The sequence below is a fragment of the Polypterus senegalus genome, chromosome 11 (assembly GCF_016835505.1).
Source record: "Polypterus senegalus isolate Bchr_013 chromosome 11, ASM1683550v1, whole genome shotgun sequence".
Lineage (NCBI taxonomy): Eukaryota > Metazoa > Chordata > Cladistia > Polypteriformes > Polypteridae > Polypterus > Polypterus senegalus.
The window spans coordinates 99,204,628-99,219,024 of record NC_053164.1 but is presented as its reverse complement, the minus strand read 5'-3'; the positions used below and the strand labels follow the sequence as shown (position 1 = coordinate 99,219,024).

At 39.7% G+C, this 14,397-nt stretch overlaps 1 protein-coding gene across 1 annotated transcript in view; it reads right to left on the bottom strand.

Moving 5' to 3' along the window:
• Positions 1-13,818, bottom strand: part of wdr74 (WD repeat domain 74) — a 51,823-nt gene extending 38,005 nt beyond the window's left edge. The window contains exons 1-2 of the mRNA XM_039769353.1: positions 13,673-13,818; positions 12,860-12,966 (exon numbers count right to left, since the gene is read on the bottom strand). Coding sequence (XP_039625287.1) covers positions 12,860-12,966; positions 13,673-13,733 — 168 coding nt within the window. The 5' untranslated portion in view covers positions 13,734-13,818. The remainder of the gene's footprint in view (positions 1-12,859; positions 12,967-13,672) is intronic.
• Between the last annotated feature and the right edge of the window lie 579 nt (positions 13,819-14,397).

Sequence of the window (14,397 nt, the reverse complement as noted above, 5' to 3'; positions counted from 1 at the left end):
TGGACATGTTAAAGGAAAAACAACTTGAAAATGCATTATCACCTGCATTTACACACATCATATGATTATTCAACCTTCAAAGCCTTGTCATCATGAACACGCTATTCACTTATTTAACAAATATACAGGTCCTTCTCAAAAAATTTGCATATTGTGATAAAGTTCATTATTTTCTGTAATGTACTGATAAACATTAGACTTTCATATATTTTAGATTCATTACACAAAACTGAAGTAGTTCAAGCCTTTTATTGTTTTAATATTGATGATTTTGGCATACAGCTCATGAAAACCCAAAATTCCTATCTCAAAAAGTTAGCATATTTCATCCGACCAATAAAAGAAAAGTGTTTTTTAATACAAAAAAAGTCAACCTTCAAATAATTATGTTCAGTTATGCACTCAATACTTGGTTGGGAATCCTTTTGCAGAAATGACTGCTTCAATGCGGCGTGGCATGGAGGCAATCAGCCTGTGGCACTGCTGAGGTGTTATGGAGGCCCAGGATGCTTCGATAGCGGCCTTAAGCTCATCCAGAGTGTTGGGTCTTGTGTCTCTCAACTTTCTCTAAACAATATCCCACAGATTCTCTATGGGGTTCAGGTCAGGAGAGTTGGCAGGCCAATTGAGCACAGTAATACCATGGTCAGTAAAACATTTACCAGTGGTTTTGGCACTGTGAGCAGGTGCCAGGTTGTGCTGAAAAATGAAATCTTCATCTCCATAAAGCTTTTCAGCAGATGGAAGCATGAAGTGCTCCAAAATCTCCTGATAGCTAGCTGCATTGACCCTGCCCTTGATAAAACACAGTGGACCAACACCAGCAGCTGACATGGCACCCCAGACCATCACTGACTGTGGGTACTTGACACTGGACTTCAGGCATTTTGGCATTTCCCTCTCCCCAGTCTTCCTCCAGACTCTGGCACCTTGATTTCCGAATGACATGCAAAATGTGCTTTCATCCGAAAAAAGTACTTTGGACCACTGAGCAACAGTCCAGTGCTACTTCTCTGTAGCCCAGGTCAGGCGCTTCTGCCGCTGTTTCTGGTTCAAAAGTGGCTTGACCTGGGGAATGCGGCACCTATAGCCCATTTCCTGCACACGCCTGTACACGGTGGCTCTGGATGTTTCTACTCCAGACTCAGTCCACTGCTTCCGCAGGTCCCCCAAGGTCTGGAATCGGTCCTTCTCCACAATCTTCCTCAGGGTCCGGTCACCTCTTCTCGTTGTGCAGCGTTTTCTGCCACACTTTTTCCTTCCCACAGACTTCCCACTGAGGTGCCTTGATACAACACTCTGGGAACAGCCTATTCGTTCAGAAATTTCTTTCTGTGTCTTACCCTCTTGCTTGAGGGTGTCAATGATGGCCTTCTGGACAGCAGTCAGGTCGGCAGTCTTACCCATGATTGTGGTTTTGAGTAATGAACCAGGCTGGGAGTTTTTAAAAGCCTCAGGAATCTTTTGCAGGTGTTTAGAGTTAGAGTTTAGAGTTGATTCAGATGATTAGGTTAATAGCTCGTTTAGAGAACCTTTTCATGATATGCTAATTTTTTGAGATAGGAATTTTGGGTTTTCATGAGCTGCATGCCAAAATCATCAATATTAAAACAATAAAAGGCTTGAACTACTTCAGTTGTGTGTAATGAATCTAAAATATATGAAAGTCTAATGTTTATCAGTACATTACAGAAAATAATGAAATTTATCACAATATGCTAATTTTTTGAGAAGGACCTGTATATATATATATTTTTTATAAATGTTGAAATTAAGGCTAGGTACCTAGACTGTTATTTTTAATGTAAAAAAAAAATCTTATTATAGAAATATGAATCACTAACTGGGTCTCACTCAATTGTATCTCTTTATACTGTAGGTCAGCATAGTGGTGCATTGGTTACTGCTACTGACTCACTGCTTTAGGAGACTGGATTTAGATGCTGGCCTGGTGACTGTGTAGAGTTTCTATGTTTTCTCTGTGCCCAGATGTGTTGCTTCCAGGTACTCCAAGTTTTCCTCCCACATTCAAAGACATGTAATAAACGAAATGGAAACTATGATCCAATGAGTGAGTATGGTTGTGTATGTGTGAATAGGCTCTGTGACAGACCTGTACCCCATCCACAGAGTTGATTCTTGCCTTAAACTTGATGTTTTTGCAGATTACAATCCCCTATGACCTGAAATTGAATTAAGAAGTTTCATAAATAGACAGAAGGTTACTTTCTTACATATTAATTATATCAGCTTTCTTACTTTACAAAATTACTAGTCAAGTCCCACAAGAAGGCTGTGTAGCAGTTTTTACAGTTTTGCTTCCTTTCAGTGTGTTAACATGAAAGAATTCTAATATATCTACTTCATCAAAAGCTTTGACAATTTTGAAAACCGGGATTAGGTTCCCACACAATCCCTTCTGCATGAGACTAAAAAGGTTTAAATCAGAGTATGTCCAAGTACAAGTCTTAGAATGCACTTAGTTGCTCTCCTTTGCACAACTTCAAGTGCTGCCATTTCTTTCTGGTAACATGGACCAAATTGCTCATTACTCCAGATGTGGTCTCACAAGTTCATTATACAGTCTAAGCATAACTTCCCTTGATTTATAATCAACAGTTTTTACTGTCAAATATTTTATTTGCTTCTTTAAATTGATTCTGCACATTGCTTAGATCATGAAATGTTGTGTCAACATAAACCCCCTGAATCCTTCTCAGAGGTTGCTTCCTTTAGGACAGTGTCATCTATTTTGTATTTATAATTAAGGTTTTTTTTGCCCATTTGAAGCATTTGCACTTTTCTACATTAAACTGCTTTTTCCAAATGTTTGTCAAGTTCTGAAGCTTGTCTAAGTCTTTCTGAATTGTTTTTGCTGCCTCCTTAGCATCTGCCATTCTCCAACTTTATTGTCATCTACAAATTTTGCAGGTTTACTAACTAAAGTGAAATCTATGTTATTCATGTACATCAGAAAAAGTAATGGCCCAGGACAGACCCAAGTGCAAACAAAAGATCATTTGTATTCAAAACAGGTGGTACATCCAAAAATATCAATATATAATTTCTAAAGGTCATACATACCATGTGTTACATATTATGTACTTTAAGGACTATGTAAAATATGATTGTCTTGTAGGGTTGCAACTAACAGTAATACCTTAGCCTTCAAGTGTCGCCATTGCTGCTACCACATTTAAGTGAGAGATAAATCACTCTACTTTGGTTATATGCTTTCGTACATTCTTGTTTGTCCGAGAGTGATAAGGCGTTTTATGCTGTTTAACATGAAAGTATCTCACTGTACTAATTTTATTTCTACTTCTATTACTACTTTAGTAGTTTTTGTATGAAGGCTAAACCTTAAGAGATAAAAGCATTCCAATGCTGAAAATCTCGTATTGAACAAAATTCTGATTTCACACTTAAGTATATAAAGTGCCTAACTTTCACAGACCATCTTAACCCAATTTAAACTTGGAAATGGGATGAAACCTATCCTAGTATCATCAGATATAAGGCACAATTAACCTTAGGTATTGAGCAAGTTTATCACTGGGCTCACTTACACAGGCATCCAGAGCTGCCAAACTCAGAAATTTTAACCACAACAACATGCTTGCTTTTGAATGCAGGTGGAAAACACAAAAAAAAAAAAAGCAAAACGTGCAGACTCCACACAGACAGAGATTAGACATGAGATTGAAACATAGGACCTTGGTATTGTGAGAATTGAGCACTATCCTCTGTGCTGCCCACGTTTACTATATCATTACTTTTTTTTTAATACTACATGTACATTTATAAGTTTACATCCTCCATAATATAACGCCTGAACACTGAAGGGTGAATTGTAATATTCAGTCTACCTGGAACCATACATGTAGTGTTTATGGAAAAAATAGTGTAATATTCTGCAGCATTAACTTATATTGTAGAAGGCTCAAAAGGGATGTTCAACCAGCTGGCCTAGGGCTCCTGAACTGAAACTTAGTCAGACCTGGGGCCTCATGTATGAACGGTGCGTATGCATAGAAATGTTGAGTAACAACTTTTCCACATTCAAATCGTGATGTATAAAACCAACACTTGGTGTAAAGCCACGCATTTTTCCACGGTACCTCACGCATTGTCGTACGCAAGTTCTCCGCTCGGTTTTGCAGACTGGCAGCACCCAGCATCAAAACAGTGCTACTGTTCCTGTGTGGTTACTCTTTATTTTCCTGACGCGGCTTTATAAATACACTGAAACTAACCGCATATTGTTTATTAGTGTAATGCATCTGATTGTAATTAACTTGTAACAATATAATGGTCCAGGGAATAGCCATAGTATTCCAAATACCATAACTGATTTAGCATTGTTACTCTCACTGCACCTTCTTCTTCTTTCAGCTGCTCCCGTTAGGAGTTGCCACAGCGGATCATCTTTTTCCATATTACTCTCACTGCACCACTCGGAGTATTTAGATCACTGTATCTGAGTGGGGAATCATAGCAGCAGCTGATCAGAAAGAGAATTATCGGTATTACAGCCACGGCAAAACATTTCAAAGCCTTTCCAGTACAGACCTCACGGTTCAGAAACAGTTTCATCCCAAGAACTTTAAACGCACTCAATCAATTGCTCCTTAGAGAACTGTTTGTACTTATAAGTACAATCACCCCACTGTAAACTTGCACTACAATTATATTACACAACCTGAGCCACTTTATAAAGCGCATATTTACATATGATGACGATATCATTTTTAAGATGAAATGCAGCCAAATATGTTTATTATATTATACAGATAAAACTTTAACTTCATTTAAATAATCTATATTCTTCACTGGGACTGGCGTGAAGGATAGAATAATTAAACATGTACTACGAAGATATTTCAATGTTCCTTAAACGTTTTAAAGAATCGGCGCTGTAAGCTTACAGATGGCTTAATGTCTATTACAGAGCTGATTGTGTGGCGATCGGTTACTTGGAGAAAGAAAAGCAAGGACTGCAGGGACGGCCACACCAATATGTATATTGAATATAAAACAGAAAGAGAAAATGACGACACAGCTAAAAACGCAGCGGCAAATTTCGACAAAAGTTAAATGCTTCTGTCATGAGCACGAGGCGGCTATGCAGTGTCCGCAACGGACGTGGCTATCCACCGTGCATAAGATACCATATTGACATTGGCGGGCGAAGGGGCCACCGATTCTCTCTCTGCCCAGGGTCGCCACAAGCCTAGAGCTGCCCATGAGTAAATAAATTATTTCATCAAAGGTCGCACACAATCACTACGCTGTGAAACCCATGTTTAATAACGTGCTTTAACTCCTATCATCATGAAAATGATATCAAGTATACATCTCAGTATTTTAGTTATTCAGAGAGCTGTAATATCATGAATTTAAAGGATTCTGTGTCCAGTCGGAGGAAGAGAGCCGGTTTAAGAAGCAAGTAGTGATTCACACACATAGAGCACATAGAAGATCACAAACAAAACAAAGCATTTAATGTGCTACTTTAATTACGATGTGATTTGAGAAACTAGTTAAATGATTTTAAGATGAAGTTTATGATGTTCTACTTTAATGACAAAATAAAATACATGATTAAAAGTGGAAATTTCGAAATTGAAGTTGACATTTCGTTCTTTTTCCCCACTGTGTGCCTTTTTTTCTCTGTACCCTAATAAGCTTTCATATGACACTCAGACAGTGGGCTACGACTCGCCTTTTCAGGGCGACTTTGATATCTGACAACTTCTTTTTTTATTTCCGGCACTGTGCGACTTTGTGAACGTGAGCTTTCAAGTTTCTCCAACACGCTATGTCACTCGATCAACTTCCTTTTGTTGATTATACCACGGTTTAAATAAACAAATAGTATATTTTCCCTTTGCCTCCACTTGGTATTCGCTGAAATTCTTATATTTTCCCCTGTGCTTTTCCAATTGTCTTTTCACAGAAAGCTGAGCTTAAGGGCGATTTATATTGATTTGCATATTCAAAGAGGCATAATTCTGGGAGGAGTTGGGGCGGGACAGAAGGCTCGTGCACGAGCGTTACTTTTCACACTGACTAGGATTTATGGAGCAGAAGAACGCAGAAGTTGGAGTACGCACAGATTCCTGCATCTGGATTTTTCTGTGTGTAAGCACATTTCGGCTTTTGTGCTTACGTCATGTTATAGTGCGAATTCTACACACAGCATTATACATGAGGCCCTTGGACTGTTATAATACACACACACACACACACACACAGTGCATCCCTCTCATATATTATATTACAGTGCATCCGGAAAGTATTCACAGCACATCACTTTATTCACATTTTGTTATGTTGCAGCCTTATTCCAAAATGGATTAAATTAATTTTTTTTCTCAGAATTCTACACACAACACAACATCCCATAATGACGTGATAAAAGTTTACTTGAGATTTTTGCAAATTTATTAAAAACTAGCAAAATACCCGCGCTTCGCAGCGGCGAAGTACTGCCTTAAAATTTTTATTAAGAAAAAAAATAAACCTTTTTAAACTGAGGGAAAATATACCAATAATTATTTGTTAAGAATCTCTTTGTATACCACATTGTGAGTTCGGCCCTCCGGTTGTAATATGACCAAGCTGTGCGCTGAGCTTACTCTTGAGCATGCAATGTACAGTTTGCCATGTGAACAGTAATCTTGTTTCAAATCTCACAGCTTGGATTGCTGCTGTCATAATCGGTTTGAGTTTCATGGTTTGTTTCAATTATGACAGTATTTGTAGGACTTGTGCTGAAGAGGCATTCGGCACCTGTCAAGCATTGTAAGTATACAACCGGTTTCATCGATAACTTCACATCCAGCTTTTGAGAGTTTAAACATTCATAAGCATCAAAGTGTCCACTACTGAAATCGTCACTTGTCAATCTAAGATGTTTAAGAGGCAATGGCGGTTGTCGAAAGGTGTAAAATATTTGGCCATTTCGGTACACTTGAAAGCAACAACCGAACAATTCAGCGGCAGCCATCAACTCACATGCAGATGCATAGGTGAAGGGCTTAAGCATTTCACTCTTATAGTGCTCCTGTGTAGCATAATTATCTCCTGTACTGTCATCAGTCCACACCTTGAACCTGTCCCAGTCATTCAATACATAAGACACAATGTTCCTCCGGATATCAAGAGTAAGCCTGATATGGCCGTACAATATGTAATAAAGAAAATAGAAAAGGCAGGTGCCATCTCTCGGTAAGTGACAGTTCTTTGATCAATGGTGATCACCTCGATAGACATGTTAATGGGGGTACGGCTGGAACGATAAAGGAAATGGGTACCTGAACAATGTAAAGTAAGTCTAAAATACCTAAACAATAACTATAATCATAATAAATGAACAATAAAACAGCGGAGAAGCCGTGGATTAAATAAAAAGGCTGTATTTAGCAGCAGAGAGACATGAATCCCGTGGCGATGCAAGGAAGGGAATGTAGAGACTGGAGCGACAGACGGCCTTATATAGGCAGGCAGCCAACAACGTGGGAGGCATTGGGATGGGGGACCCAACGGCGCCTCACACGGTGACCGAGCTGCCAACTATGGACGTATATATGTACGTAAGTAGGATTCAGTTAGCGTTGGGAACCCGCGTACCAAATTTCTTGAAGATGGGCCCATAAGTAACAAAGACCGTTAAAAAGTTCAATATGGCGGCCGACAGTGGCATCATACTACTGAAATAAGTACGTACAACGGTTTTGGTTAGCGCAGGGAAGCCAACTACCAAATTTTGTGAAGATGGGGCCATAAATCAGAAAGTTCATCATGGCGGACGTTGTTGACCGTTACGCGTAGAATTTCCAAATGAAACCTGCTTAACTTTTGTAAGTAAGCTGTAAGGAATGAGCCTGCCAAATTTCAGCCTTCTACCTACACGGGAAGTTGGAGAATTAGTGACGTTGGAAAGTTCAATATGGCGGCCGACAGTGGCGTCATACCACCGAAATAAGTACGTACATCGGTTTCGGTTAACGAAGGGAAGCCGCCTACCAAATTTCGTGAAGATGGGGCCATAAATAAGAAAGTTCAACATGGCGGACGTTGTCGACCGTTATCGACGGTTATGACCGTTACGTGTAGAATTTCGAAATGAAACCTGCTTAACTTTTGTAAGTAAGCTGTAAGGAATAAGCCTGCCAAATTTCAGCCTTCTACCTACACGGGAAGTTGGAGAATTAGCGATAAGTGAGTGAGATAGTGAGTCAGTGAGGGCTTTGCCTTTTATTAGTATAGATAGATAAAAAAAACTGAGAAATCACATGTACATAAGTATTCATAGCCGTTGCCATGAAGCTCAAAATTGAGCTCAGGTGCATCCTGTTTCCCCTGATCATCCTTGAGATGTTTCTGCAGCTTAATTGGAGTCCACCTGTGCTAAATTCAGTTGATTGGACATGATTTGGAAACGCACACATCTGTCTATATAAGGTCCCACAGTTGACAGTTCATGTCAGAGCACAAACCAAGCATGAAGTCAAAGGAATTGTCTATAGACCTCCGAGACAGGATTGTCTCGAGGAACAAATCTGGGGAAGGTTACAGAAAAATTTCTGCTCCTTTGAAGGTCCCAATGAGCACAGTGGCCTCCATCATCTTTAAGCGGAAGAAGTTCAAATCCACCAGGACTCTTCCTAGAGCGGGCCGGCCATCTAAACTGAGCAATCGTGGGAGAAAGGCCTTAGTAAGGGAGGTGACCAAGAACCCGATGGTCACTCTGTCAGAGCTCCAGAGGTCCTCTGTGGAGAGAGGAGAACCTTCCAAAAGGACAACCATCTCTGCAGCAATCCACCAATCAGGCCTGTATGGTAGAGTGGCCAGACGGAAGCCACTGCTTAGTAAAAGGCACACGGCAGCCCACCTGGAGTTCGCCAAAAGGCACCTGAAGGACTCTCAGACCATGAGAAACAAAATTCTCTGGTCTGATGAGACAAAGATTGAACTCTTTGGTGTGAATGCCAGGTGTCACATTTGGAGGAAACCAGGCACTGCTCATCACCAGGCCATTACCATCACTACAGTTTTTTTCAGCGGCAGGAATTGGGAGACTAGTCAGGATAAAGGGAAACATGACTGCAGCAATGTACAGAGACATCCTGGATGAAAACCTGCTTCAGAGCACTCTTGACCTCAGACTGGGGTGACGGTTCATCTTTCAGCAGGACAACGACCCTAAGCACACAGCCAAGTTATCAAAGAAGTGGCTTCAGGACAACTCGGTTAATGTCCTTGAGTGGCCCAGACCAGAGCCCAGACTTGAATCCGATTGAACATCTCTGGTGAGATCTTAAAATGGCTGTGCACCGACGCTTCCCATCCAACCTGATGGAGCTTGAAAGGTGCTGCAAAGAGGAATAGGCGAAACTGGCCAAGGATAGGTGTGCCAAGCTTGTGGCATCATATTCAAAAAGACTTGAGGCTGTAATTGCTGCCAAAGGTGCATCGACAAAGTATTGAGCAAAGGCTGTGAATACTTATGTACATGTGATTTCTCAGTTTTTTTATTTTTAATAAATTTGCAAAAATCTCAAGTAAACTTTTTCACGTTGTCATTATGGGGTGTTGTGTGTAGAATTCTGAGGAAAAAAATGAATTTAATCCATTTTGGAATAAGGCTGTAACATAACAAAATGTGGAAAAAGTGATGCGCTGTGAATACTTTCCAGATGCACTGTAAAATCCAACGTCTCTCTGTCCGCTTTTCATGAAAGAACTACTTAACGGATTTAGATCAGGGTTTTTTCTATTATTTGCTTGAATATTCCAGTTGATTTTGTGACTTCCCTCATCACTCTAAGAATCATAATTCACTTGTAGGAGTGATATATTCACGCTAATTCGAGACAGAGGCTGCAGGCTGAGAAGAGGGGAAAGTGTGACATCAGGAGTGGGGAGCCAGGTAAGGCCCTCCTCACTGTTCTTTTTCACTACTACGCAGGTGGAGCCCGGCTAGTGTATAATATATATAGTTATTATCATAGTTTTATGTGGATCAGATTGAAATGTTATATGTTTTAATTAGATCTGTCAAAGTTAACGCGTTAATAACACACTCTACCTTTAATGCCGTTAAAAAAAATTAGTGCCGTTAATGCAGGTTCTTTTTGACCCTACGAAATTCCCGTAGTTCAAGCTGAGCCGGCAAACTGATTATGTGCCACTCTAGCCTTCAAGTTATTTCTCGTAGAAGTCACTCCATATTCCTAATTGTGGAACGATGGAAAAAGGTCCATGGGAAGTTCTGTTTCAAAATTTGCCCAACAGCTCACTTGATAAAACTAAGGTTGTGTGTAGTTACGGTCAAGACGAGTTATCATCGGAATACAAGCAGCCTACGATATCACATGCAAGCCAAACATTCATTTTACACTAATAGCATTAGTCAGGGTAATATGCAACAGACCACGCTTGACAGTGTTTGGCAGAAAACAATGGACGTGTCAACCTCCAGCAAAATAATGGTGGCAATTGCTAAATGGAACGCCACTGCATGCAGGCTGATTTATATAGTGTAGGACAAAGGACTACGCGACAAGAATTTGGATCGCGTCCAACGACCCAACTTATGAATTACCCTCGAGAGCCAGAGTCGTAACTAGTATACACAAGCTGTATGATTCAGAGAGGGCAAAACTAGCTAAGGAGTTGGACATCATGGAGACGGTCGCTCTTACTGGTGACTACTGAACATCACTTGGAAATCATAGCTACCTTGGGGTTACAACCCATTATATCGACGAACAGTGGAAACTGAATTCACATGCTTCGATGGTCATGAAAACATCAGAGAGGCATCATGCCGAAACATGTGCCAAACATTTTATGGATGTAGCAAAGCAGTGGAATGTTGAGAATAAAGTAAGCACACTCACAAGTACAGATAGTGCACTAAATTTAATTTCAGCATTGAGACAGCTGCCTTTCAAACACTTGCCATGCATCGCGCACAGCATTCAACGTTCTGTCACAGTGTCTCTGAAGAATAGTGTATTTGACGGCATACTTTCCAAATGCTGAAAGGTGGTGGGACACTTCAAGCACAGTCCATCAAATACTGCAGAACTTGAGAAACAACAAGTCGTGCATGGCCTGAAGACTGAGCCACTCGAACAAGACATGCCGACTAGATGGAACTCCACTCTGGATATGATGAAGTGTGTATGAAGAAACGAACAACCACGAAGATATGCACTAGCCCTACATAAAACTAACCATGTCATGCCAACAAATGCTGAGCTGGAGAAACTTCAGAAGCTGGAGGCATTGCTTGAGCCCTGCAGGTAAAACACAGTTTTTTTTTTTATTTTATTTTCTAGCAATCTCGCACACTGTCATTGAATGAATGTGCGTCTCCATTGGTCATTAAATACACATAGTGGGAGTGTGGAGTCTTTTACTTCAGCGGGAAGGTCTTTTTTCATACTGTTGGATATTTGACCAGCCCTTTAGCATATGATTGGTCATAAGTCGGATTGATGTGTATTCCATTTTAATGTAGTAAATATGAATGGGCGATACAGTACGCAATGTTTACTTTGATTTTAAGAACCTCCCTATTAACTTTTATTTTTTTGTGTGTCATTAGCAGAGGTCAAAGATGATGACATGCCCTGTGGGTTTTTTATTTACTTTGTTTTCTGAAAGGCTATGCTTATATGTTATTCCATTTTAAAAATCGGGTTTCCAGTAATGTACGGCATTGTGCCTGCCAACATTTCTCCCAATGCTTATCAGTACCTGAAAAACATTGGATTGATCATAAAAAAGACTGGGGAATCTTTTAGTTACTGTGCGTTAAACTGGTACGTTTTGCGTGTCAGATAACGAGATATTTAGTGGCAGGGGCCGCCTCCTCACATGACGCAACAGCAGTAGCGCAGAGTTGAAGTTGGATTGGGAGGGGGGCTTGCCATCCTCTACTTGTTGCCTATTCTCTCCTATGAATGTTGTGATATTACATTACATCTACAAAGAATGTTTAACTTCAAATTCGATTAAAAAAAAAAACAAAACTGTTGCACTGTGCAGACCTAATAAAGTCCAGTTATAGTTAAGTATGACTATCTCTACGTAATCCTCAAGTCTATCTTACAGCTGTTTTGGTATTGTTTTTTATTTATGAGTGAATACAAATGCATACAAGGCCCTCACAATTTAATTGATATTGAATTGATTTGATTTTGGGAGATACTTTACTGAACTCCTTGGAGGAGAGAAGTTTGTTTCATATTCAGTGGTGCTGCCCGCTTTATGCCATCTGTCAAGGGTGATGGAGAGTTCAGAGAATGTCCCAGCCTATATAACAAAGTTCAAGCAAACCTTCACCATCATCTGTTTTACAATATAAGCCCAAGTGTTTGTTTTCTATGTTCAGCATCGCACAGCCCTAGAGTATGAGTGAATAAAGCCTGTTGACGTTTTGTCTTTTTTCCTCTTGTTCCAGTTACCTGAATACGTGAAGTACATTTATATGCCCTTATATTGTGTTCATTCTTCTTAATATGGTCTGATTGCGCTTAAAAATCTTTGTGGTAAAATTTCAAAATTAAAAAAAAAAAAATAAATTTGAGATTAATCACGATTAATTACACAAAGTCATGCGATTAATCACGATTAAACTTTTTGATCGCTCGAGAGCACTAGTTTTAATGTGTCCTGAACCTAATTTAGCTGTCCAGGTATGAACATGATAATTTTAATTATTTTTGTAACTCATTATGGCTAGAATATTGTGCAAATGTTCTTAAGCATCAGTTAGGAACTATATGGAAATCAGTACTTCATTTCATACAAATCAAAACAATTCAATGTGCTTTGTCACCTCAGACTCCAGGTCGTCACCCCAACACATAGCAGAAACCTCCTGTTCACGAGTCAGTGTGGACAAGTCACTGAAGTTAAATGCCTGTTTCTTGGCCACATTTACACCTATAATGAAAAAAAGAAATACTCCACTGTTTAGCCTGTCTCTTTATGAACACGGAGCACCAACAGTACTGTGCAGAAAACCTTACAAACATTGCACCGCGACAGATATTTTCGTCATCCTGTTTGATTATTTTGATTTGACAGCTTTAGTTACATAAACGCGAGATGCAAAATTAATGTCTAATTTACATGAGGTAATGCAAAAATAGCTGCGGAGATGCAGTGCGGCACACAAGACTGCGTCTTTGACTATCTTCGTTGTTTTTAAATAGTATTGCTGCATGTACCCTTCTTAATATGTATTACTAAGAATGTAATAATATCCGTTTAACACATAGATGGCTTTTCTAAATTTGCAAGGCAGCTTACTTAAATCCAAGTTTTGATGTTCACTTGATCAAATTTAAAATAAAACACTAATGGCAAAACTTAAAATAGAAACTAAACTTCAGAATGAAAAATTTACCTTCCTAAAATGTCAAAGGGAACGGAAAACACTTAACCATATAAGATTTGATCCCAATAGCTCAACTGCCCCATTTCATTTTTATGTAAAAGGTATTCCTAAATGCGAAACTTGCCGATACTCTATTAAGCTCTACCGTAGTATAAAAACAGGAGGCGATCGGGGTAACCATGTGCTCCGTAGTTTACACTTTAACTTTGTTATATACTATGTCTTTAGCAGGGGGAAAAAAAATTCTACCTTTCAAAATCCCAGTTTCTGATCCGACCCACACCGAGCACCACCGACTCTTCTCTGCCATGTTAAAATTTTAAAAGACAGCATGTAACTTTCCAGAGCTGGAATCACATGGGTTTCTGATTTTCCCACAGAAAAAATACTCCGGAGTGAAACAATGGCAGGGACGGTTTACTTTCTCTCTGATCAGTAACATAAGAAACAAAACAACTTTTTAAAAAAAAAATTGATGTGGGAAAGAGGTAGTTTTATAGTCTCGAGGCTCATAGACCCCGATTTATCTCTAATTATGGTGTTGCCTATACAATGAGCATTCTAGAGTTTTGCACAATTAAGAACCAACTTTGAACGGAACTTTAATAAGCGGTAGGGTAAGTTTGCTCTTGCACGCGCCACCCAAACTCAACCAACAGAGTTTAGCTGGCTTAGTTTGTTGCTTGCTTCCAGTTGGGGATGTTCTTGTGTAATTATTTGCTTTGTATCCGAGATAGTTTCGTACTAGTTGTGGTTCAAGACCAGGCTACGTGGTGTGGTACTAAGATGATACGAGCCTCGGGTCAGTGAACAGTTGAACAAAATCGGTACCATGTTTGACTAATACGTAGTTTGTGTTGTTTTCGTTACGTTTCATATTTGTCCTCGGTTGGTTCAACTGACAGTCAGATTGTCCGTTAACAGCGGCTAGACGGCAATTAACGTCTCCCCCGCTCTCAGTTAATGACTTGCAG